Source organism: Vipera ursinii (assembly GCF_947247035.1).
Source record: "Vipera ursinii genome assembly, chromosome: 14".
In the NCBI taxonomy this organism is placed as follows: Eukaryota; Metazoa; Chordata; class Lepidosauria; order Squamata; family Viperidae; genus Vipera; species Vipera ursinii.
In genome coordinates, this window is record NC_139527.1 from 4,357,793 (window position 1) to 4,384,083 (window position 26,291).

The 26,291-nt window shown below is 44.3% G+C and overlaps 1 protein-coding gene across 1 annotated transcript; it reads right to left on the minus strand.

Moving 5' to 3' along the window:
* Positions 1–915: 915 nt before the first annotated feature.
* TESC (tescalcin) lies at positions 916–26,135 on the minus strand. Its single transcript, XM_083373595.1, has 8 exons — positions 25,896–26,135; positions 19,511–19,580; positions 11,406–11,486; positions 9,288–9,427; positions 7,743–7,804; positions 7,529–7,636; positions 3,727–3,774; positions 916–1,887 (listed from the first exon to the last, which is right to left on the minus strand). The coding sequence occupies exons 1-8, from the start codon at positions 26,053–26,055 to the stop codon at positions 1,810–1,812; spliced, it is 747 nt and encodes a 248-aa protein (XP_083229721.1). The 5' UTR covers positions 26,056–26,135; the 3' UTR covers positions 916–1,809.
* Between the last annotated feature and the right edge of the window lie 156 nt (positions 26,136–26,291).

The following is a 26,291-nucleotide window of genomic DNA, read 5'->3' on the forward strand; positions in this document are numbered from 1 at the left end:
CCAGTAGGATCCTTTGTCCCCCCCCCGGCCCCCAATAAGGACAAAAGAACAAATGAAGCAACATCAATCCATAAAGTGCAGGAATATCTGAATAACTCGGGAGGATTTCCAACTAATTCAACGTACATACACACTTCCAACCCAAAAATACACTAAGGCAGTGTGTGTGGACTCCAGGTCCCAGAATTCCTCAGCCACCATGCTCACTCAGGAATTCTGGGAGCTAAAGTTCACATATCTTTAAAAAAGTTGCCAAGATTGAGAAACTGCACTAAGGCAGAAGCTTGTCCACCCCAAGGATAAAATGCCTACATACAAATTGAGCAATGCAATATGTGCAGTAGAATGGAGTAAGACATTTACAGGTCTGTACGTTGGAGAAACAAAACAAGCCACAAGTGCATGGCACAACCTAGGAGAACAAGCCCACTAGGACGAGATTTAGCGGTCCGTCTGCATTTGAAAGACGAAGGCCACTCTTTCGAAGACAGCAAAGTCCACGTTCTGGATAGAGAGGACTGCTGGCTTGAAAGAGGGGTCAGAGGGGCCATCTGTGTTAAAACCCAACAGGCCTCTCTTGACAGAGGGGGAGGGATACGACACCACTTACCTCCTGTCTCCATCACGGTCCTTTCAGCAGTCCCAAGGAGGTCCCACGCCCATCGCCACACTGGTCCAGGTGACCCCGAGGATACAGATAAACCCCCAAGTGGCCTCAACGACTCTTGAGAGCTAACGACTTACCTTTGGAGTACTAAGGACCAGATGACTGCAAAGAATATAAATCGTTCCATTCCCCACCAGTCAGTCAGAACTGAAGAAGCTTCTTGGATGAGAAGCGAAACGTTGGGGCATGTCTATATAAATATATACACATGCAGAGACTTGTTGGCATAATTAGTTTATTCCAGGAATAGACAAATTATGTCTCTCTGTGTGCATATATATACATACACATATATGTGCATATTAGCATATTTTAGTAAATAGAACTATCTGTACGAAATGCTAACATGTACATAGAGGAATGCCTATATATATTACTCCATAAAAGCTGGTATAGGTAGCCCTTGAGTTAAAACAGTTCATTTATTGACTATTTGAAGATATAACAGCACTGAAGGAAGTAGCTTACAACATCCTTGTGGCATGTGATTAAAGTTCAGAAGCTTGATAACTGACATATTTATGACGGTTGCAGTGTCCTGGGGTCAGGAGATCGCATTTTGTGACCTGACAAGCAAAGTCAATGGGGAAGCGAGATTCGCTTAAGAACCGTATTACTAACTCAACAGCTGCAACGATTCACTTAACAAATGTAGCAAGGAAAATCATTAAATTGGGCAAAACCCACTTAAAAAATGCCTCACTTAGCAACAGAAGCTCTGGACTCAAATGTGGCCATTAAGTCAAGGACTACCTGTAATATATATAGCCATTTGCCCCGAAAGCTAGCTTACCATGGGCACCCCCTTATAATGGCACCCCTGCTCATGACGTGGAGCGAGGGGGTCCTTTTGGTGTTTGGGGCTTTGTAACAGCCCAGAAAGCTAGAAGTAAAACACGTAACAACTGCACAAATATATTAAAACACCACAACGTTGCATCAAAGCAGAGGTCCTTTTACTGGAGGCTGGAAGGTTGGTCTTCAACTCAAGATGGGAATCCATGTGGCTGGTCCAGATGAGTCTGAACTTTGTGGATCCGTGGCAGTTGCTTCAAGAGACGTGTGGCCCTCCCATTCACCCAAACAAGCTCACAGCCATCTCTAAAGCCTCCCACCACCCGGTTGCAGCTACTCTGCTGCCGTCAGTAGCAGAGCGCCATGGGTTCCAGCGTCAGGAAGCGGACGTGCATCTTGGTCTCTATGTCGATTCCTTCCCATATCTGGCGTCGGAAGGAAAGAAAAAAAACAAGGGTTAGAGGAGAAGACAATTTCTGATCCTGCAAATCTTCAATAGTACTTCAGAAAGGAGCAAATGTTACACTTCAGAATGACTCACAGTTGACTTGGCCTTAGATTTTTCCCCAAAAATAGCTGCTGGGAGAGAGATTCATTCCAAAGGGGATGCATGGACTTCCCTACCTTTGCTTGGTCCTGCCTGAGGTGGCTTCCTCTTGTGAACCTTTTGCCCACCTCCCTTAAGGACGACTCTTTTCTGCTTTCCTCTGGCCAGTCAACCTAGCCCTACCACCCTCGTAAAGTTCATAACACCTTTCTCCAATTTCAGGTTGAGTTGAAATAGTCCATTAAGCATACAGGCACCAGGGTTGTCTACCCCTACAGAGATGAAGATAGTTGGGATTCCCATCTTCCGTTCTGGCTCCTATGCTTGAGAAGCCACAAGGCCATGGGGCACGGGTGAGAGGCCTGGAGGGCTGAGATTAGGGAAGGCAAGATCTGAAACTCACTAAGCTTGGTTGTTACGGGAGGTCCCTTTTCAATCCCTAAATTAAGCATAATCATCCATTATCCTGCTTCGATGTTTGCTCAACCAGGAAGCTCCATGGATATGCTTGGGACCAATCATTATTTAGCTCCAATTATTTTCCTCGGAGTCAAACTTCATAAGTTTGACCTTTTCCCTAGAACTGACACAAGAGTAGGCCAAGTCCACTAGCATCTTCCACCCATCTTCAAGTTACCATGGTTGAGAAGCACTGTTCTAGCCTAAGACTACAAGTAGATCTCAACCTACGATCGCAAGCGACCCCAAAATTTCCGTGGCTAAGCGAGTTTTGCCCCATTTTAAGACCATTCTTGCCACAGTTGTTAAGGGAAACACTTTAGATGTTAAGTTAGTAATACATTGTTACGTGAATCTGGCTTCCCCATCGACTTTTGCTAGTCAGAAGGTCTTAAAAGGGGATGCCTTGACCTCAGGACACTGCAACCATCATAAAGAGATGCCAGTTGCCAAGTGCCCAAATTTTGATCATGTGATCACTGGGATGCTTGCAAGGGTGGTGTGAAAAATGGTCAGCTTCTTCAGTGCCATTCTGACTTAATCAAAGGACTATCTGTACGCTACGCATATAGCAGTTTTTGCAAGATAGCAAAAGAAAGGATTGAGTGATGTCCAGTGAATTGGGTCCAGATTATCTAAGGGAACACCTGCTGCCGGCATCAACTTCCCATCGTCCTGTGCGCTCCCACAGGGAGGGCCTTCTTAGGGTACCGCCGGTCAAGGAATGCTGGCAGGTTATCCCCAGGGGAAGGGCGTTCTCTGTGGGCGTGCCGGCCCTTTGGAACCATCTTCCCACAGAGCTTAGGACTGCCCCCGACCTTCGCTCATTTTGCAGGGATTGGAAAACTTGGCTTTTTGAGCTGTCTGGCCCAGACTGAGGGGTTTTAATTATTTATTAATGGGGTTTTAGTCTAAATTCAGGGACTTAATTTAATTTTAGTTTTAATCGATTTTAACTTTGTATGTATGTATTTTTAATTTTTCCCTGTAAACCACCCTGAGTCCTACGGGAATAGGGCGGTATACAAGTTTAAATAATAAATAAATAAATAAATAAATTTCCAGCCCTAATCCACCATCTCTCCCCTACGCTGATTATTTGGGAGACTTGACTGGAGATTATTTCTGTGAATTTGGAAATGAACATTAAAAAAAAACAAAACTGCAGGGGGTTTGTTTGGCAGAACTGAGTAGAGATACGGGCAGGACGCCAGCTTCGTCTTTCTAAGCCAATAAAAATGCAAAAAGCTTAACTCACCTTCAGGAAATCATCAAATGTGATCCCTTCGTAGACTTGATCCGGCTCCTAAGATTAGGAAGGAAAAGAGATTCATTTCAGGAAGGGAAAATAAAAAGGAAATAATCAGAAAAAGTAGAAAAGGAAATACGCCCTAACGTGCAGGAAATTCTGACAATGAAATCTGAATTAAAACCAGGGATATCTTTATTAGGTCTGATCCCAGGGGATACAAATGAAAAGCATGGTAATTTATTAAGGTGTTAGCTGACAGTGGCAAGAATCACAGTGGCACAACATTGGGGAAGCAAAACTGTCCCGTCCGTATAGGATTTAAAGGTTAAAATGAAAGAATATAGAGCAATGGAAAAACTGACTGAATATATTCGCAGCAGAAGTCTAACCAAATTCACGCAGGGGTGGTTTCCTTACACCAGAGGTAGGCAACCTTGGCTCTTTTATGACTCGTGGACTTCAACTCCCAGAATTCCTCAGCCAGCATGGAAACCTCTCTTTCCCCTCAGCATGGCTGGCTCAGGAATTCTGGGAAGGGTTCACTTTAGCCACATCTGTCTGGGTCCATTGTATAAATGTATAAGGCAGAGGTAGGCAACCTTGGCTCTTTTATGACTCGTGGACTTCAACTCCCAGAATTCCTGAGCCAGCATGGCTCAGCTTGGAAACCTCTCTTTCTCCTCAGCATGGCTGGCTCAGGAATTCTGGGAGTTGAAGTCCACGAGTCATAAAAGAGCCCAGGTTGTGCCTACCTCTGCCTTACACGAAACACATCAAGCTAAAACACCTAGAATGTGGTTTTTGGTGAAAAAGAAACTGTATAATAATAAAAAATGATGCAGACAGAAATGTTCAAAGTATAAAACTATTTATCTAACAATCAGTTGAATGGATAGAGGAAAAAGGGAGGGGTATAGAAAGAGAAGAAGCTACCAGACTGCCCGTCTTATAATAGTTTTAAATTCTTTTTTTTTCTTTTGAATCTAAAACCTTTAAACATGTGTACTGTAGGTATCTTTTTCTTTGCTTACCTTTTTATTGATTATGTATTAATTCAAATTCTATGGCTCCCGTCTCAAGAAGTGATTGTGTGAACAAAATTAAACATTGCAACAATTACGTTTGCGTGTTTTACTTAACTAATAAAACGTATTGTTTTAAAAAAGCCAAAAATCCAATAGTTGTTTTTTTTAAGGTTACATCTATTTCAGCCAGGAATAATTATTTCAGAAATGTTGTTGAGGTCTTTGTGCTGTTAGAACGGCAGCGAAAATAATGCTTTATTGAAACATATTCTTCTATTTGAGGCAGAAGGAATCAACGTGCATTAACTCGACTTTAAGATTTAATATTTTCAGATGTTTCGATTATTTTGAGATTTATCTCTCGCATGTGGGAGTTGAGATCTGCAGAATGGAAAAGCATTTATAGCCAAGAGACTTACTGTATTGTTCAGTCCTGGAAAGACAAACATATGGCTGCAACTATTCTGTGGTTTGCACAATTGATGAATATAGATTAGCTATGAATGTCTGTAATGAATCATCACTTCACTTCCGTTTATGGATATAGACGTTCTGTAAATATATATCCTGCATGTTTTCATTTCTTTTTTTAGCTTGTCCCTTTAGAATTTGGTGCTTTCTTTTTTTGTGTTTATTTAATTAGAAAAAGGGATAAAAGAGGCTGTATTTTTTTTTCTCTTTACACAAGCCTCCAGGGGTCACTTGGAAGGGGGGGGGGAAAGTCACAAGGGCAGTTATTATTATTATTATTATTATTATTATTATTATTATTATTATTATTATTATTATTGGATTTATATACCGCCCCTCTCCGAAGGGACTCGGGGCGGTGTACAGGGAAATTAAAACACTATAAACAACACATAATGTATAAAAATTAAAATGAAATTAAATCAAAAAGCCCTAAACAATAAGTGATCATCCTATCAAAGCCTGCCTGTTTTTTACATGCGTTGCATGAAGGATTGTGCTGTTAACTTTTATTAATAAAGTTGCTAATATTTCTTGAAAAGTCTTTTTTATACCATTTGGCCTGTACATTTATAGTCAGGATGGCACGACATAAGGAAAAAGAGGCAAAGAAGAAGAAGGAAAACTTAACACACTGGATAACTACTACGTCTCTTAAATTATTCAACCAGTGAGATATCACACAACGGGTATTTTTACTGGAGTTGGTATATGATGGCTCTACTGCATTCATTTCACTATTAGCAGCAGCTATGTTACAAAAAGTGTTTTTTTCTATTTATGATACGTATTAATACCCCCACCTTTCTCCATGGATTACAAGCAAAAAAAGATATTGCAGGGAGGGAAAGAGGGAGGGAGAGATGAAGTAGAGAAGAGATATAGAGAGATGGACAAATGGATAAGCAGATGAAATATAGATGAGATAGAGATATAAAATGTATAAAATGTAGACAAGAGATACACAGATGAAAGAGAGAAAACGTGGATAAAGAAAAGATATAGATGAAATGAGAGATGGATGGATGGATAGATGAGATAGACAGATGATAGACAGATAGATAATGAATACAAAGAACAAAATAGTAACAAAGGCAGAAAACCTGTCCAGATGTTGCTAAACTACAACTCCCAGCAGCCTCAGGCCATAGTAAGGGATGCTGGGGGCTGTGGTCCAACAGCATCTGGAAATCTATGTTCGGCACCATCACTAATTTTCTTGTATCATCCTCTTGATAAAAGATTAGTGAACTGAAGAAGTTGACATGAGGATCAAGATGAATCCCCCTTGAAGGCACCAAAGACCTTAGCCAAGCTCTTCATCGTTGCTCATCCTCCGGTTTTCCAATATCACTTGGGGGAATCTCCATCTTCTGAAATGCTGTGCGTAGTTGCTTCTAAAGTTGGCCTGTGTTGTGTCAGAACCGGGCACAGCTACCCAACCTTTATGATTGTGGCACTGAAAGCCAGACTGGAAAGACACACATTTGAGAAAGTTCTCAGTGCATCCTCAAAGCCAACCCAAGGACCCGGGTGATGGTCCTACGAGCAAGGAATTCACGGCTTCCAAACAGCATCCTTTGCGTAGCCGTGCAAGCCTGCTGTGTGAAGGTGTGGTATCTTAGAACACCTACATCCCCCATGGAGGACAACCCAATCAACTATACAATCCCAGCCATTTGAAGGAGAAATGGCAATAAACCAACATAAAATTGACTTTGGAGAAGATAGAGATTGTTAGCAAAATGGGAGGTCAGCTCAAGAAACAAGACCACACGAGAATGAAATTTAACCTTGGCGAAGATCAGAGATTGTTGTTGATCTCTCAGGAGTCATTAACAATTCTAATTTTCCCCAAGGCATTTGGGAAGGAGAGACAGATATTCCTATCTCAGGTGACATATCTAGGATTTAAGGGCCCTGAACTTCTGTTCTGCTTTACCTTGGCTATTATTTTAATTCTGTGTTGGCTGCCCAGGGTCAATTTGGCAAGTTGGATAAATAAATGGGAGAAATAAATCAATGGATGGATGGATGGATAGATGGATGGATGGACGGACGGATGAACAAACTAAAGGTGGAGCATCTGTTTGGGCAGGGCTCTTCCAACTTGGCACTTTTATGACTTGTGGACTTCAACTCCCAGAATTCCTCAGCCAGCGTGCCTGGCTGAGGAATTCTGGGAGTTGAAGTCCACAAGTCATAAAAGGGCCAGGTTGGAAGACCCCTGTGTTTGGGGAAAGAACTCTCCCATGCTCGGATGGCCAAGCTGCAGCCCCTTTTCCTCCTCTTGAGGACCAACCTCCACGTACCATCTGTCCCACACAGATGCTAGCCGCCTCCATCATGGCTCCATCTGCTATGGATCTCACGGATTCCTTATCCAGGTGTGGGTTTCCTGAGAGCATCTGTTGGACCACCTGGCCAGGAGAAGCAAGTAAAACCGGTTGGAGGAGAAGCAGCAGCAGCAGCAGCAGATCACCGAAAGAGCAACAGGTTGAGTGGAAGGCCAAAGTGATACTTTACATTCCTGTATTCCTGCAAGGTGATCTTCCCATCACTGTCTCCATCGTACATGTGGAAGAGGACTGGAAGACACAAGAGGAAAGAGGAAAAAATACGTCTGAAAACCAAATGCAAGATAAACATCCATCCTAACTGCTCAGTCCATCCTGGATTGATACCCATAAGGCACGTTTTAGTACATCTTGGTAGAATGTTATCATCCCCAAGGTTACGGCCAGGGTCCCTAGTATTGTCTGGGACGCTACACATCCTCTTCATGACCTGTTTTCTTTGTTACCTTCTGGGAGGGGGAGGGGCTTTGTGGTATCCGAAGCAGAACATCTAGATTCTGTAATAGTACCATGTAGTCCCAATCTTCTAAACCCTCAAGACACTTTTCCCCCCAATATGTATTCAAAATATACTGTGATTAATATGTGTGTGTGTGTGTGTGTGTGTCTGTCTGTCTGTCTGTCTGTCTGTCTGTCTGTCTGTGTGTTGTGTGTTGTGTGTGCATGGAAGAGGCCATCATCCTGATGGATGGATGGATGGAGAGAACGAGAGGCAGGCAGACAGAAAGATAGAGAGGCAGGCAGGCAGGCAGGCAGACAGACAGACAGACATAATAAATAGATAGATGATAGATGATAATCATAGATGATAGATGATAATGATAGATAGATAAGTAGAGAGAGAGAGAGAGAGAGAGAAAGAGAGAGAGAGAGAGGCAGGTAGGCAGGCAGACAAGAGTTTTACACTATGAGGTTTAGGGTGTCTCAATCTTGGCCACTTTAAGATGGGTGGACTTCAACTCCCAGAATTCCCCAGCCAGCATGGGGAAATCATCCACCATCTTGCTTTGCAGCAAAAATCCTGGCCCCAGTTGTGGTTGTAAGCCAAGAACTAAACGTAAAAGCACTTTACTAGGACAAGATTTATGAAAACCAATCTGCAGCCTCTACAACTCTGAAGTGGGGTGTGTGTGTGTGAGGTGACGGAGTGCAAGACTTTAGGCGGAAATATTCATGATCAGCTGCCGTTGGGCACCACTGAATTTCCAGATTCAGTAGCAAACATCTGTTAGCGCCTTTTCAGATTAACACGTTTTACGAAAAAGGTGTCTTTCAATCCGCAGCTCACAAAAGCTCATGCTTTTGAATTAAAAAAAAAAATCTGTTAGTCTGCTAATTAACCCCTCCAGACTTTTTGCATACCACGGACTAAGGCAGCTTTCCCGGGATCACGTGATCGCCATTTCTGACTTCCCCACCTGGCTTCCAGCAAGCAAAGTCAAATGGAGGCAGCCGGATCCGCTTAACGGCTGCATGATTCACTTAAGAACCGTGGCCAAAAAACAGCGTTGTAAAATCAGAAGCGAATAACCAGCGGAAATTCTGGTCCCAGATTAACACCCTTTCTGCCTTAAATGCAATGAAACATGGCCCAAATAAGCCCTCTTTCACACACATACTCACACACGCACAAACCCACACACGGGTTAGGTTACAAAAAAAAGAGGATTCACACACACACACACACACACACACACACACACACACCATTTACATTTCAACTTCTGCTTCCTGGAACGGTCCAGCTCCTCCTCGTCCATACTCAACTCGATGGGGCGGAAATTGGACATGACGGTCAGAAAGTCTTCGAAGTTGATTTCGTCCACAAAACCCTCGGAGGATCCTCGCAAGTTCCTGGGATCAAAGGAGGAGTCAGTGTCCAGTTTGCTGACCACGTACCCCCCCAACGCCGAGTGAGCTTGTAAAAAAATCTTACGCTTAGCTAAAGGTCTACGGAGAGTCTCGGCTCACAGTTATCCCAAACGTGCTTTTTTTTTTAAAGGAAGAGGCAACTGGACTTCATTTTTACTTTACTTTACTTTTACTTTTATTAAATTTGTATACCGCCCTTCTCCCGAAGGACTCAGGGCGGTGAACAGGGCACGTATAAATAGAGAATACAAAAATTAAAAGGAATTAAATAATCGCCCAGATAAAAACAATAATAGTATAAAAAACCCCATTAAAAACCCTAACATCCCCCATCAGGCCAGGCCAGCTTGTTCAAATAAATGGGTCTTCAGACCGCGTCGGAAGGAGCGAAGGTCCGGTGCCGTCCGGAGCTCGACCGTCAGCTGGTTCCATAAAGCCGGAGCGCCCACAGAGAAGGCCCTGGAGACGTTTCGCTTCCCATCCTAGAAGCTTCCTCAGCTCTGACTGGATGGCGCTGAGGAAGCTTCTTGGAGGAGAAGCGAAACGCCTTCAAAGAAAAACACGGAAGTCCAGTTGCCTCTTTTAAAAAAAGCACCTTTGGGGTAACTTAGACTTAGCCGCAGAAAGCAGAGAGATGACTGGCTTATTCCAAGCACATCATGCGATGCCTACTTTTGATTAACAATAGTCACAGTCTGGCCCTTGGAAAAACAACTTCTGGGCAGTTGGTAATGCAAGTCAGTCCTTGACTTACAACACTTTGTTTGCTGACCGTGCGAAGTTACGAAGAAGGGACTTCTGACCGGTTTTCACACTTATGACCGTTCCAGCATCCCCGTGGTCATGTGATCAAAATTCAGAGGCTTGGCAACTGACTCGGATTTCTGACGGTTGGAATGTGCCGGGGGGGGGAGTTGTGTGATTTCCCCTTTTGTGACCTTCTGACCAGCAGTGGGGAAGCTGGATCCACTTAACCGCCGTGTTACGAACTCAATTGACTGCACCGATGCAAACGACGACGGTGGCAGGAAAGGTTATCAAATGAGGCAAGATTGACTTAACAAAATGTCTCGTTTAGCCACAGAAATTTGGGGGGGGGGTGTCAATTGTGGTTGTAAGTCAAGGACTAGCTGTAGAGGTATGTGCCACTGGCTTTACACCTCACACTTTATTACGTGTATTCTGTTTTTCTGTTTGGTGGGTTCTTGTCTGGTATCTTTCCAGCCCCTTTGGGGAATAAAACCAATTAAAGAACAAGTGATTTCTTCAGATCATATGTTCAGCTCAGCTAGGGTTGCTTTTTTCTTTCTTTCTTTCGCACATCAGGCAAGAGACACAAACACACGCCCTTTGCCTAGTTTATGACTCACTCCCGTTGCTCAAATGCGGGCATTGGATTAAGTCAGTAATCAGATTAAAGGTGCCACAGATTAAAGGTCAATCACAGGATGGCTTGGAAATGTGAACGCAATGGGGGCGGGGAGGAGAATAACACTTGAGAAATGCCACAGGGGGTTAAGGTGGTCCTCGTTTAGTGGCTGCCTCATTTGGCGACTGTTTGCAGTGACGGTCATGATACATAACTTTGAGGTCAGTCCTCGCATTGACGACTTGTGCAGGTCAGCAAAGCAAAGGAGATTCAGAACTAGGATCATAAACACAGTCTGGCTTAATGCTCCAGTTGCTGGTCACTAATCCACTTGAACTGGGTGTGGGTGCTCCATCACTGGAGGCTTTTAAGAAGAGACTGGACAGCCATTTGACTGGGAGGGTATGAGGATCCCTCTCCTTGAGCAGGGGGCTGGACTAGAAGACCTCTAGGGTCCCTTCCAGCTCTGTGATTCTTTGGTTCTCGAAACTCACCCTGCCGATGTTTAGAGGCCCATTTTTCTGATTTGTAAAAATCCCTATCAATGGATGAAGAGGAAGTTTTCCCCCCCCCACCCGCCGCCCCTCTTACCTCTTGTCAAAAAAGGCTTGAACAATTTTCAACCGAATTGGGTTGAATTCCAAGTCAGGGACACGATCAAAGTTCTCCTTGCTGTAAAACAGAGAGAGAGAGAGAGAGAGAGAGAGAGAGAGAAAAGCTAAGAAGGCAAAAGGAAGATTCTAGCTTCCTCCCAATTAATGCCTCGAATCACCGGACGGGAGGCACGTAAATTTAATAACTTTAAAAAAAAAATAATAAAAAAAAGCTGCCTGCTTTTAAGTCTCCCGGGATTCAGCGCTTAAAATATCTGTCCTGGTTCCGACAGATGAAACTTTTCCAAAGAACTTCGAGGCATTGTTCGCCTTAAGGGATCTTTTTTCTTCGAGTAGCAGAATATCGGCACTTACATAATTGAAGCCAAAAACTGAATTCCCCTCTCCTGGGCACCTAGAATCAAAGCACAATTCCCTCCTCCAGTTGACAGTCATAAATCACATTCCCCCAATTAGCTTGAAGTGTGCGGGCTTCCTCTCCAGCTCTCTAGCCTGCCAATTCTTTATCAGCTCTGGGCTCAGTAACCTTGATTCTCACGCTAAGTTTAGTGTTGTTATGTCTAGCTGGACTCTCATTCACACACCTCCACCCTCCCAGCATCATCTAACTCTAAAAGCGAAAGGGAAAAGGCGAAAGGGCTACATTTCCATCTGTTCTCAATGCAAAAACATCTGATGTTAGCAGCGTTCACACACACACACACACACACACACACACACACACATATATATATATAGAGAGAGAGACTAGCTTATTGATGGCTGAGGTAGTTTGAAGACAGGCGAACTTGAACTCCCAGAATTCCCTTAGCCAGCCATGAATTCTGGGAGTTGAAGTCCCTACAACTTAAACTGGCTGAAATTGAGAAATGCAGCTAGTCCTCAACTTACGGTCACAACTTAGCCCCACATTTCTGTCGTTAAGTGAGATGTTTGTTAAGTGAGTTTTGCCCCATTTTACGACTTTTCTGGCCACAGTTGCTAAGCGAGTCACCGCGGTTGTTAAGCTAGTAACAAGGTTGTTAAGTGAAATCTGGCTTCCCACATTGACTTTGCTTGTCAGGTGGTCGCAAAAGGGGATCACGTGACCCCGGGACACTGCGATCGTCATAAACACGAGTCAGTTGCCAAGCACCCTGAATTTTGATCATGTGACCACAGGGAGGGATGCTGCAATGGTCGTAAAGGTGAAAAACGGTCGTAAGTCGCTTTTTTCAATGCTGTCATAGCTTTGGTCACTACCTGTACTGTGTTAAACTGGGATCAAACCAGGTTAGGTATTTTACAACAGGCTAGTAAACCCACCCATCATTCCGGCGGCTTCCGCTTCTAGCCCACTTGAAGTTTCCCGAGCAAGTGTGTCTTTTAATCTGGATTTAGAATTAAGTGTGTTGGCTCAACCAGCCACGACATTCTAATTCTAGGCAACATTTTTTTTTTGTAATTTTGTGGTGGAGATTGATTTCCCCTGAGGGCAATTTATCCTCAGCCCCACCTTACTATAAATTGTTGGAGGGGGAAGGGAAGGTGAATTTTATACCTTGCCGCAAATTCTTTCTGATTTGTTTTGACATCCGAGGGACAAAGTGGCAGATGATTGGGTGTGCGTTTGTGTGTTTGTGTTGCCGGGTGGCGGTTGAAATCTTATGCTCAGCTTCGCTGCTAACAGAGCACCTTGCCAATATCTACAGAGTGAGATTCTTTTTTTGGCTGAAAACTCCGGAGAAATGAAATTTGGGCATCTCTAACTCCCCTCCCATCCCGGCCAATTCCATCTGCAGCTATTTCCCTGCCTGAAGCTCCCCCCCCCCCAGTGAGTGTGGTGGGAACCTGCACGTCGCACGTCCTGTGCAAAGGTCAACCCTGGGGTTTCGCACAGCGGAGGCTGCCCTAATGAAGCCGGGCGGAGGAGGGAGGGAAGGAAGGAAGACCAGGAAAGATCAGGGAGAAATGGCCAAGTTGGGAGGGGGCCGACTCTTCCCGAGGGCTGCTGTGTTTTTTGGAAGCCGACTGCAAAAGTGAATGTTGGCAAGACATGGCTGCGCACTTTAAACTTATTATGCATGCCCGCACGCATATACACACACACACAGAGTGTGCGTGCATGCATAACAAGTTTAAAATGTGCAGCTATGTCTTCCAGGAGAAAGAGAGAGAGAGATGAATGACACAGGAGAGAGAAAAAAAAAAGAGAGAGAGAGAGCTGAATGACACAGGAGAGAGAAAAAGAGAGGGAGAGAGAGAGAGAGAGAGAGAGAGAGAGAGAGAAAGAGAGATGAATGACACAGGAGAGAGAGAGAGAGCTGAATGACACAGGAGAGAGAAAAAAAAGAGAGAGAGATGAATGACACAGCAGAGAGAGAGAAAGAGATGAATGACACAGGAGAGAGAAAGAGAGATAAATGACACAGGAGAGAGAGAGAGAGAGAGAGATGAATGACACAGGAGAGAGAGAGAAAGAGAGATGATTGACACAGGAGAGAGAGAGAGAAAGAGATGAATGACACAGGAGAGAGAGAAAGAGGGATGATTGACACAGGAGAGAGAGAGAGACTCTCTTGTGTCATCTCTCTCTCTCTCTCTCTCTCTCTCTCTCTCTCTCTCTCTCTCTCCCTTCTTGCCCCTGTGAATCTTCTCTCTCTCTCTCCTCTTTCTACTACGTAAATGGAGCTGAAACTCTGTATATATTGGTATTGGGTGAAAGACGCTTCTCTGACATTTTGTAACCTACTCTTCTTCTCTCTTCAGCCCATCACACACGGCATCCTTCTCCGGGGTGGGGGGGGCAAAGCCCTTTTTCTAACATCACTGCTGTCTTTCTCCCAGGGCAAAGAAGGTGGATGTTCTTGGTGGGGTCTGAGAGACGTCAAGTGACAAGAGATGAGAGAAAGAGACGCCCAGCAGCTCAGTTCACAATCCGAACCAGCGGAACCTTCAGGCGCTTCTTAATTCAATATTCTGCCCGTTTCATTAAATGCTGTAACTGATTAGATGATGCCCTGACCATTTCTCTTAACGGTTATCTCACCCCTGGATTTTTCAAAGCTCAGTTGCCGTGAAATATGACGTTTTTCTGCATCTGCGGCTCATACCGAATTCTTCAGAATAACTCCCTGGAACATAGAACGTGGAAGGGACCTTGGAGGTCTTCTAGTCCAACCCCCTGCTCAAGTGGGAGACCCTGCACCATTCCAGACAAGTGACTATCCACTCTCTTCTTTAAAAGCCTCCAGTGTTGGAGCACCCACAACTTCTGGAGGCAAGCCGTTCCTCTGATTAATTGTTCTCACTGCTAGGAAATTTCTCTGTGGCTCTAGGGTCCCTTCTCTCTTCCACCCATCTAGAACCAACACTCTTCCTTAGGGATTATTTGGCCTGCACAAAAGGCCCAGGGTATCTTCCCCCCCCTTTCTGAGAAGGGTGGACTCTACAACCGGGGTCAGGATGAAGGGCAAACTCTGAGGGCCCTTTCCAAAGCTTCTCGCCCATTTTGGCACCGCTGGAGATCCGTTTCCTGAGTAGGACCTGAGTAGGTTATGTTAGAGCCACTTTCCTGCAAAGAACAGGCTGCCAGTGAGAGCCAAATCTCATTAGACAGAAAACAGGGGCCGGAGATGCCTGTTTATTATCGAGCCATTATCGGGCCTGACAAGCAGCTGCTAGAAACAGAGAAACTTGTGTCTTGATCATGATCAATCCCGAGGTGTCTCTGTTCAGAGGGGGGTTTAAAGGCTGTTTGGAATAGTGCAACAGGCTGTCTCTGGATGCCAGGGCTAAACAGCATTTATATGTATATATATATATTGGTTTGGCTTTAGAGACTGACTAATTTCCAGATGATTCTGGATGGCTCACATCTCAAAAGAAAGACATAATAAAAATGAGGGGTGGGGGGAACCCAAAATATGTACATCTGGCAGGGGGGGGAAAGAGAGGCAATCCAACATACCAGAAATAAATGCACAGATTGAGGCTTGGCAATCTTTGCCGACATCAAACAGGGCTACCAAAATAGTTAAGAGCTAGTTAGCGACAGAAGACAATCTTGGAAATGTGGGGTCCTTGGTGTTTGCCCTCTGAACTGGCTTGTTTTCTTGCAGACCTTTCATTACCTGACTAGGAGTAAACAGAGGAAGGCAATGGGGCACCTCAGAAGGAGGCAGAGAGAAGCCACGCCCTGAACTGTATAAAAGGGGAATGCGTGGGAGGGCTGGTTTGCTGAAGGCAACCGTTTGAATAGCTCCTGTTTCATGGTTCGTGTCTTGTTCTGTTTGCTTTTGTGTCCATAAATTTGGCAGGCTTAGTTCCAGCCTCTTGCCTTCTTGTAAAAGGGGTTGTCCCTGCCTTTTCTGCAGGGCCAGTAGCAGGCTGGTACAGAACAAGCTTGGTGGTTTTCTTGCAGACGTTTCATGACCCAACTAGGTAACATTATCAGTGCTAGAAGGGAGTGGTGGGAGGATTGTGGGATCCTTGGTGTTCTCTGAGTTTATCTTCTTGCAGGCATTTTATCACCAAACAAGGTAACATCATCAGTGTTGATGATAGTCAAACATCTGCAAAAAAACCCCACAAAAACCCACCAAACTCAGAGAGCACCAAGGACCCCGAAGTTTAACCCAGAGCTACAAATACACCCTTCTTTCCAGTCCATAAGGAATCAGAGCCAAAGCAGACCTCGGGAATTTCGTCAGACGGGAGTGGGGTTTGCTGTCTGTTTATATAAAAGTGGATTTTTCCGACAGGGTTGGTGTGAATGTTCTAGGTCAGACATGTCAAACACAAGGCCCGGGGGCCGGATCCGGCCCGCAAAGTGGTTTCATGCAGTCCGCGAAGCCATCCTGGAAACAGTGAGGGAACGGCCCCCACTGCCTTGGCCCTGGCCCAGAGACCCTCCTTCTGCCAGAGACCCTCAGATCTGTCCCACTCCTGCCCAGGCCCCCAGAGACACCCTTGATGCGAATGACGTAGAGCTGGCCACGCCCACCCAGATGACCATATGCACTCTAGCCACGCCCACCCGGTAGGCCACGCCCACCCGGCCCCCTGAGGGCAACCACAATGCTGATGCGGCCCTCAATGAAATTGAGTTTGACACCCCTGTTCTAGGTGCTTCCTTGTTTACTGTGTGATTGTTGGTCTGGCACTAACCCTGGTGTCAATCTCTGCTTCTGTGGGTGTTGATTGCTGGCGAGACGGCGTTTTAGTCTTTTAGTTTCCTTTCTAGTTTGCAGACCTCGTTACAAGTCACCCGTTTCCTAGAAATTAAACGAGCACGGTGGCTCAGGCTTCCAGAATGTTCTCTACTGCAACCTCCGCTTTTCGTTTTCTTTTAATCTAGGGAGGGAGTTCATCTTTCCAAAACCAAACGGCCGTATGTATTCATCCTTTTTTAAAATAAATAAATAAATAAATAAAAATTCAGGAACAACAGAGTCTAACTGCGGTCCAGATGGGCCCTTTGCAACAAATGAGGACCCAGATTGTTGGGGGCAATTAAGCTGACTTTGTAATAATGCCACTTGGGGGGTGTATGAAAGCCCTAATAAACAGGCATATACATAGAATGAAGGCTACTGCTCAGCTTGTAAGCCGCCCTGAGTCTTCGGAGAAGGGCAGGATATAAATGGAATTAAAATAAAATAAAATAAAATAAAATAAAATAAAATAAAATAAAATAATAAAATAAAATAAAATAAAATAAAATAAAATAAAATAAAATAAAATAAAATAAAATAATAAAATAAAATAAAATAAAATAAAATAAAATAAAATAAAATAAAATAAAATAAAATAATAAAATAAAATAAAATAAAATAAAATAAAAGCTATATTTGAAGCTGGTGCTTCGCTTTGCAAAAATATCGGAGGCGCGTCTGAGTGTGTTTGTGTGCCTAGGCCCACACACCGACAGGCCGGGTGCCTAGCAATCATTAAGAAAGATACCTCTGCGTCTTTCAAACGGCATCACACCCACGCACCCCCAAGGCTGGTCTGTATGGACCTAACAGGAAGCTCTTTTAAGAGAGTCTTCACAAGTTGGGTCGCCTCACAGGACCCACACAAGGTCCCACAAGGTGCGAATGTATTGTTGGAGGCTCCAATAATTGTTTTAGCCTGTCTCTCCTCCCCCATCAAAAGAGTCTCAGCGTGATTCTTCGGGACTCACGGTTTGTACTGTGCTGTTATTAATTTTTTAGAATCCTTTGGAACTTGCCCAGAACTGTTGGCAAGCAGGCTGCCTTAGATGTCGAAATGATAAATTAGACAGAAATAATACAGGTAGTCCGTGGCTTACAACTGCAAGCTACCCTAAAAGTTCTGTTGCTAAGCAAGACAATCGGGAAATGAGTTTTGCCCCACTTTGTGACTTTTTGCTTGTCAGAAGGTCGCAAAAGGGGGTCACGAGACGGCCACCGTCACAAATATGAACCAGTTGCCAAGCATCCGAATTGTGATCACATGACCATGGGGATGTGGCAACGGTCCTAAGTGTGAAAAACGGTCAGAAGTGTGAAAAAGGATCATCGGTCACTTCTTTTTTTCCAGTGTGACCGTAACTTCGAAGAGTCACTAAGTGAACAATTGTAAGTAGGGACTACTTCTATTCACAAGAACTGAAACTCTCTTATGGAAGTAATAATAATGATAAAGTTGAAAGGGACCTTGGAGGTCATCTAGTCTATGGAGATTCTCCATCATCCAAATCCTGGTTGTCCCACAGGTGCTTCCCCCCCCCAAGAGGCAACTGGACTTCCTTTGTTTTTATTTATTTTATTTTATTTTCTTTGAAGACGTTTCGCTTCTCATCCAAGAAGCTTCTTCGGATGCTCCACCCAAATTAGAATTACACCAGTTCCAAACCGGAATGCCACAGTTTAAATCCGACATTGGTTTAAGCCAGTTTGTTGCATCGGACAACAACTGTTCTTGGACAAAATGTGGAGTCTGAAAAGGGTTATTAGGCTTCTCCTGATTTTGCCCAAGCTTGTCTGAGGGGGCTAAGGACCCAAATTTGGGACATTTAAATGTTTTAGCCCCCAAGTTGCAGCCCGAGATATTTGAAGACAACCAGAAATTGGGAGCCCGCTGTGTGTGACAGCAGAAAAAGAGAAACCCCTAACACAATCCTGGGTTGTATAAACAGAGGCACAGAATGAAAATCACATGAAGTATTAGTACCGTTTGCTAAAGCCTTAGTGACGCCACACCTGGAATACTGCATCCAGTTTTGGTCCCCACATTGCAAAACAGATGTTGAGTCTTTGGAAAAAGTGCAGAGAAGAGCAACTAAGATGATTAAAAGGGCTGGAGACAAAAACATACGAAGGACAGTTGCAGGAACTGGGTATGGCCAGTCTAGAGAAAAGAAGGACTGGGGGGGACATGACAGCAGTATTCAAGTATCTGAGGGGCTGCCCCAAAGAAGAGGGAGTCAAGCTATTCTCCAAAGCGCCTGAAGGCAGGACAAGGAGCAACGGATGGAAACTAATCCAGGAGAGAAGCAACCTAGAACTAAGGAGAAATTTCCTGACAGTGAGAACAATTTTTTTTATTATTTTTTTATTTTAATCCCATTTATATCCCGCCCTTCTCCGAAGACTCAGGGCGGCTTACAAGCTTAGCGGTAGCCTTCATTCCATGTATATGCCTGCTTATTAGGGCTTTCACACACCCCCAAGCGGCCTTATTACAAAGTCAGCTTATTGCCCCCAACAATCTGGGTCCTCATTTTACCTACCTCGGAAGGATGGAAGGCTGAGTCAACCTTGAGCCTGGTGGGACTTGAACCTGCACTCATTGCAGGCAGCTGGTGTTACTTAAGGAGGCATTAGCCCACTGCTCCACCAAGGCTCTTATTAATTAACCAGCGGAACTGCTTGCCACCAGAAATCGTGGGCGCTCCATCACTGGAGGCTTTCAAGAAGAGACCAAACAGCCAGAATACTATAGCGTCTCCTGCTTGAGCAAAAGGGTTCGGCTAGAAGACCGCTGAGGTCCCTTCCGACTCTGTTATTCTGCACGCTGCATAGGATTAGAGAAGGCTGATGCTAACCACTCTTTAAAAGAAGGCAGAGCACTTACCGGATAGTTGGTTGGTCTCCGCTCAGCTGCTTAAATCGCCGATGCAGGTTCTCAATTTGATCCATTGTGACTACCGGGGAAAAAGACAAAGAAGCCTTTGGTTGGGGATTTTAGAAGCAGTTCTGGGAAAAACGCATCAGGAACTTTTTAAAATTTCCACTCAACAAACTGCAGCTGAAGGGAGAACGTCCAGCCAGTGAAATGTGTTTGTTAATACTTAGCCATGTTCTTGGATTTCTTTAAGGTGAGGTCTGTAATTCTGGCCTTTCCAAGAATTTGCTTTTATAAATACTGGCCTTTTAAATGTTCTTGGCCCCTTCCAAAGTAGGCAGAGAGTTCCACCATCCTTTCAGAAGAGTCTTATTTATGGATAAAACTTTTATGCCTTTGATGCAAAATTGGTCTTTCCAAGGTGCGATAAATGAACAGCTCTTGCAGCTTCTTGCTTTCTGCCTTTTTTCTTCTTCAACTGTTACATCGGTTCGACAAATCATCCTCCAGAGAACTTCCTCCACCTCCCCGTCCTCTTAATCGAATAGAAAGGCTGGATGGCACAGCCTCCAAACTCTGAAAGCCTATAAAGTCCGGTTCCAGCCAAAAAGGCACTTTATTAACTCCCCAAATGCAAATATTTGTGTTTGTAAATGCAGCAGGGGAGATCTTGTCTCTTTGGGAAGACAGAGAATTGGAAAAGGGAGGGACCTGGAGCAGTTGGAGAAGTTTGATTGTTCAGCCCCCATCCATCCCAGAAGGGCATCTATAAAGCTAACAGCCTGGAGCACTTAACGCTTCTGATGGGTCACCAGAAGGCAAAATTCCTCTCCTTGCAAAACTAAGTCTTCTGTTGCCGACAGAAGGGAATTGTTTGTAGCTCAGGATAGAAATGAGGGATCCTTGGTGCTCTCTGAGTTGGTTTCCTTGCAGACGTTTCATTAACCAACTAGGTAACATCATCAGTGCTAGGAAGGAGTGGGGTTTGCAGAGAGGAGGAGGAGGACGACGACTGTGGGGTCCTTGGTGTTCTCTGAGCTTGTTGTTTTCTTGCAGACATTTCAGGACCCAACTAGGTAACATCATCAGTGCTAGAAGGGAGTGGGGTTTGCGGAAGGAAGGAAGGAAGGAAGGAAGGAAGGAAGGAAGGAAGGAAGGAAGGAAGGAAGGAAGATGACTGTGTGGTCTTTGGTGTTCTCTGATCTTGTTTTCTCACAGACGTTTCAGGACCCAACTAGGTAACATCATGAGTGCTAGAAGAGAATGGGGTTTGCAGGAAGGGAGGGAGGGAGGGAGGGAGGGAGGGAGGAAGGAAGGAAGGAAGGAAGGAAGCAAGGAAGGAAGGAAGGAAGGAAGACGACTATGGGGTCCTTGGTGCTCTCTGAGCTTGCTTGTTTTCTCGCAGACGTTTCAGGACCCAACTAGGCAACATCATCAGTGCTAGAAGGGAGTGGGGTTTGTTCTCTTGTTTCTATACCAGAGGCAAAAAGTGCTCCATCACTGGAGGCTTTTAAGAAGAAACTGGACAATCATTTGTCCAGAATGTTGTAGGTTCTCCTGCTTGAGCAGGGGGACTGGACTAGTAGACCTCTGAGGTCCCTTACAATCCTATTATCCTACATTCTATAAGTGGCTTTGGCTAATGAAGGATATACTTTGCTATCATTGTCCCTAGCAAATCCCTTTCCTCCAACTGAATGGAAACAAAAATTGCAGGGGGGAAAAATTAAGATTTTTTTTTAAAAAATCAGAGCGCTGAAGATTCTTCCTGCAATCAGGAAGTGAGGATGGTGGAGGGGTGGGGGAGAGGTTGCAATTAGGATACAGGGAGCCCCACCTTTCAAAGAAAATTCTTCCATTAGCAGCCAACGTGGAATTTGAGAATAACCCGCTGGCCTCAATTAGAAATGGGGCACCTTTTCCCACAAAATAGGATAGTTCATTTATAAAAGAAGATTTTTCTATCCAAAGCCGTAGAACAGGAAGTCTAAGCCACAAAAATAATCATTTGTGAATCTTTCACTTTAGTCTGCTGAGTTACCATCTGTACTATTAATAGGCGAATATTCGCTCTGATGATTCTTTTTCAACCTTTCACTGTAACTTGTCCTATTAAAAGTTTTTTTTTCTTTAAGAAAAAAAAATCATCCCATATTCTATCGCTACCTTGTGAAGATGGGTCATGCTCTAGAGGACAGTTAGTACAAAGTAAACTCTAAAAGTTTAGCAGGGAACTTTAAATCTGAATATTTAGTAGAATGTTGAGCCACTACATCAAATGTCTTCTGCCTTTTGTGGTTTTGGGGTTAGGTTTTATTTTTTATTTGCAACGATGGCATCGATTTATAATCAGCTTCTGTGAAAAGGGTCAAGTTTCAAACGATATTTTAAAAATAACGCGTGGCTTTCACTCTGTCTTATCCAGGCTGTTTGTAAAATAAATAGCATAAATAGACAGGTGTCAAGAGAAAAGGCAGATTTATAAATAAGCAGCAAATTATTAGTAACATGCATTAACAATACTTACGCTTAGGAAATGCAAAGAACATTGGACTACATTTGTTACTGGCTGATAACTTTTTGGAAATACAAATTATCTAAAGCCCCAGACTTTTGACTGACGCCTCTTAAACATAAATATTGATATAGTGTCTATTTCACTTACACAAAACCGCCAAGAACCTTTATGAAGTTCCTGTTATTCATCAAATAACAGTTCAGCTCTAGTGTAATTGCAGACTAAGTTATCTGCAGAAACCTGCCTGAACATCCAGTTTGTTTATTGTAGAAGTGAGAGAGGGACCTTAAACATTTCCTCTTTCGACATGTATGAAAGGCCTTTATTCATTGAAGTCCAATTTTAATCCAAGCAGCTTTTATTTATATTTGCACTGGGGACTTATCTGCTCTTCAATTTTAACTGCAGATACTAGAGGTAGCTGTAAAAAAAGTGGTTTTGTCGAGTTAAAAAAAAAGCCTTGGTTTTATGGTTATTCACATCCTTTTGTATTGCTCAGGGGTATCTGTAAGATATGCTCAAGAACAGTCAAGTCAAGTAATGTTTAATTTGATTATTCTAGAGCATATTGTGCAGACATCCCTAAACAAAATAAAAGCACGTGAATAACCATAAAACTAAGCCCACTTTTCATGTTTGGTGTTATGTTTAATTCAGAGTAAGACATTATCTGGGTTAAGTGTATCTATTTGTACTTGGGGAAGTCTGAAGTCTTTATTTTTTTATTATTATTATTTCTATTTTTCATTCCCCCCTACTTTTAAATTTTCTGGTTTTTTTTAATTTCCTAATTTTTGTATTTGCATTTTTATTTGGAAACTTAATAAAGTGTTTTTCCAGACAAACAAAAACCCCTAAAGATAGCAGCACACACATTATCCATAAAAGCAAATGGAACTTTAATGCCACCGCTTTTTTAACAGTATGATATGAAATTTTGCTGATTTCTCTGCTTTATTCTTTTTTTTTGTGGACAGTATTTTTGGGCATAGGAGATTGCTTTATTATTTTACGATATATGTTCTCTCTCACACACACATATACACACACACACACATAACATATATATTATATATATATATATATATATATATATATATATATATATATATATATATATATATATATATATATATATATATATATATATATATATATATGTGCTGATTTGGAACCTGCTTTTTGGGATGTTTGCAAAACACCAAAGAAAAGATGTTTATTTTTGCAGAGTTGTCTTTCTACTAACGGTTCTTTTTTACTGTTGGCTTTCAAAACACACACAAACACACACACACAGACAGAGGGAGGGAACAAAAGGGGGAGATGCATAATAATTCTAGATGGTGTAAACATATTGCAAACCTCTTTGAGTACAGCAATCAGAAAGTGCTCCATAAACACAACATGTTTTTTAAAAGTTATTACTAGATTTATATCCTGTCTTTCTCTACCCGCTGGTTAAAAGTTAGACAAATTGGATCAAAACGACCTGCCTCATTTCCCCACTTCTCATTTCATAATGGAATTTTGTTCAGTTTCCTCTCGCCAATTCCACTTTATTCCATCTTTTAATTAGCCCCCGTTTCAACAATGCAATCTTAGAAGCCATGCCCAATTGCAGGCAATAAAAGTTTTTGGCTGCTCTTAGATGACAAACAGTTTTGTAATGGGGAGCATAAATTATTCCATGCTTATACCTCTCCTCTTCCAATTTAGGGGAGGCCGTGACTCTCCAGCTCCTGTCGGACTCCAGTGCCCATCAGCCTCTTGTGAGCCAAAGGGCAGAGTCCGCTTGGAAAAAGAGGGAAGATTGAGCATTTGGACTGAAGAGGTTATGGCAGGCCGGAGTGTTGCGCGGAATTGCTTTATGCCCAGGAACTAACCTTTATGTTGTTGTTGTTGTTGTTGTTTTAATCTAATCCAAAATCCCATCTCTGCCCAGAAAAACAGAAGCAGGAAGAGAGTTTGGAGAACAGTGAGCATCTTTAGAAGATAGCTTTGTCTCGCTAGAGTTGCGATGTGGGGTGAGCGGCTTTGTCTGTCTGCTGGAACATCTGAATTTCATCTCATCAGCCGTGTTCGGTTTCTCTATTTGGGCATAAAGCGGCTAAAGCACCTGGCTAAAAAGTGGGAGATCATGAGTTCAAGTCCTGCCGCAGCCATGAAAGCCAGCTGGGTGACTTTGGCCCAATCACCAGGAGACGGCGAGTTCTAGTCCGGCCTTAGTTATGAAAGCCAGCTGGGTGACTTTGGGTCCAATCACCAGGAGATGGTGAATTCTAGTTCCACCTTAGGCATGAAAGCCAGCTGGGTGACTATGGGCCAATTATGCCTCCCGGCATAAATAAACCTGCTTCAAAATGTTCCCAAAAGAAACCCAGAAGCATTTCAAAAGTGCCTCGAGACTAAGAGAAACTAAATCACTCTCTTCTTAGTTTTGTTCTGGACGGGGCAAAGTCACTTTGATCGGGAAAGGAGAGGCTACATAAATCTGACAAGTAAAAATAACGTCCGGAAACTAAGGCATTCCACTTGGCAGTTTCGTCTAGGGGCACGGCCACTGCTATTTCATTAAGATATCAGCCACCACGGGTGGAAAATGCACTAGGAACGCGAGCTGCCTTTTCAAAAAAAAGCATCCGAGCCATTAGAATGGACACCCATCCTTCCTTCTAGCCAGTCTGTCTGCGAGAGGACGCTGAACCAATTTTTCTGACGAAGGAGGCAGCCAATTAAATATATTCCTGACCCTCTTCATTCAAAACCTCGGCTGTCAAGAATCTAGGGGGTCTCTTACAACACAGCTGCTCCCTTTTCAGCTTCTTATTTCTTAAATCCAGGACTGCAGGACAGACCTCATTTCCCAGGCTCGCTTCCATGCTGGAAATCATTTGAGTGCCGCTGCAAAATGGGGCAAGGTAGACTATTCCTGCACGCGGTGCCAGCCAGCCAGCCACCCCTGTTGCACCCTTCTCCCTAAGGTTTTCCGTTCTCTCCTCTCCCACTCCACGAGTTTATGGGATGGCCGCTGCCCTGTTTTAAACATTTCCCTGCCTTCTTAACTTGCCCTCTCCTCTTTTTTTTTTTCCCCCCTAAGGACTTTGATTTTCATTCTGGCTGAAGGTCCTTCTGCAAGCTCTTGGGTATCCCACCAGGCTCAAGGTTGACTCAGCCTTCCATCCTTCCGAGGTAGGTAAAATGAGGACCCAGATTGTTGGGGGCAATTAAGCTGACTTTGTAATAATGCTGCTTGGGGTGTGTGTGTGTGTGAAAGCCCTAATAAGCAGGCATATACATAGAATGAAGGCTACTGCTAAGCTTGTAAGCCGCCCTGAGTCTTCGGAGAAGGGCGGGATATAAATGGGATTAAAATAAATAAAATAAAATAAAATATTTCCTGCAAAACCTTCCCCACACCTCTCTTTTTGCCCGGGGTGTGCTTCTCGCAGGCTCCTGGGGATGCACCCCCCCCTTCACCATCCCCAGCTGAGTTTTTTGCCCCCTCCCCAAGTGCAAAGCCCCCATCCCCTGGGAAAACAGCAGCCTGGAAAAGGCCGCAACTGGAGGGGTTTGTGGACAGGAAGAGCTGCCCTGCGCGAAGGGAAGCAAACTTCCCCAAATTGGCAGCGCGAAATGCTTGCCAAAGCCGTCTCGGTTGCGAGACCAAGAGGGCGCAAAGTTGCCGGGACCCCCAACCCCCAGCCCCACCCCGGCTGCTCTTGGAGATGCTGCCGGAGCCCAGCCAAGGTGGTGGTGGTGGTGGTGGGGCAGAGGATGAGAGAGGCACACCCCCCCCCGCCCCGTGGACGTGGAAAAGTCGAACCCACGAAAGGGAAAACTCGGGGTGGGTGGAGTGGAAATCCCTCCTGTACTCACAGCCGGTCTTGTGGGCCAGTTGGCGGGTCTCCTCGGACATCGAGTGGGAAGACCCCATGGCTCGGCTAGGGGTGGGGTGGCGGCTTGGGGGTCCCGGCTGGGTTAGGGCAGGGCAGGAGAGGGCGTCAGGACGAGCGAGGGAGATGGGGAAGGGGCGCATGGACCCCGGAGCGCTGGAGCGGAGCGCCCACCCGGCTGCAGCGGCGGAGTTGGAAGTCTGGAGGGAGAAGCATGAAGGCGAGGGAGTAGATCCAGAAAGAGGAGGAGGAGGAGGAGGAGGAGGAGGAGGAAGGAAGGAGAGAAGAAAGCTCCCCCAGGGTCTCAACGCCTGCCACAGCGCAGGAGCCGGGCCGATTGTCTAAACAGCCTTGCTCTCCGTTGGGAATAATTTTTTTT

Bases quoted from the DNA above. Each gene is read 5' to 3' on its own strand.
- TESC (XM_083373595.1), bottom strand. From the start codon at position 26,055: ATGCGCCCCTTCCCCATCTCCCTCGCTCGTCCTGACGCCCTCTCCTGC. The intron at 7,805-9,287 runs GTAAATGGTGTG...TGTGTCTTCCAG, and splicing joins CAGGAAGCAGAAGTTGAAAT to TCCTCTTCCACATGTACGAT. The intron at 7,637-7,742 runs GTAAAGTATCAC...TCTCCTGGCCAG, and splicing joins CCTTGCAGGAATACAGGAAT to GTGGTCCAACAGATGCTCTC.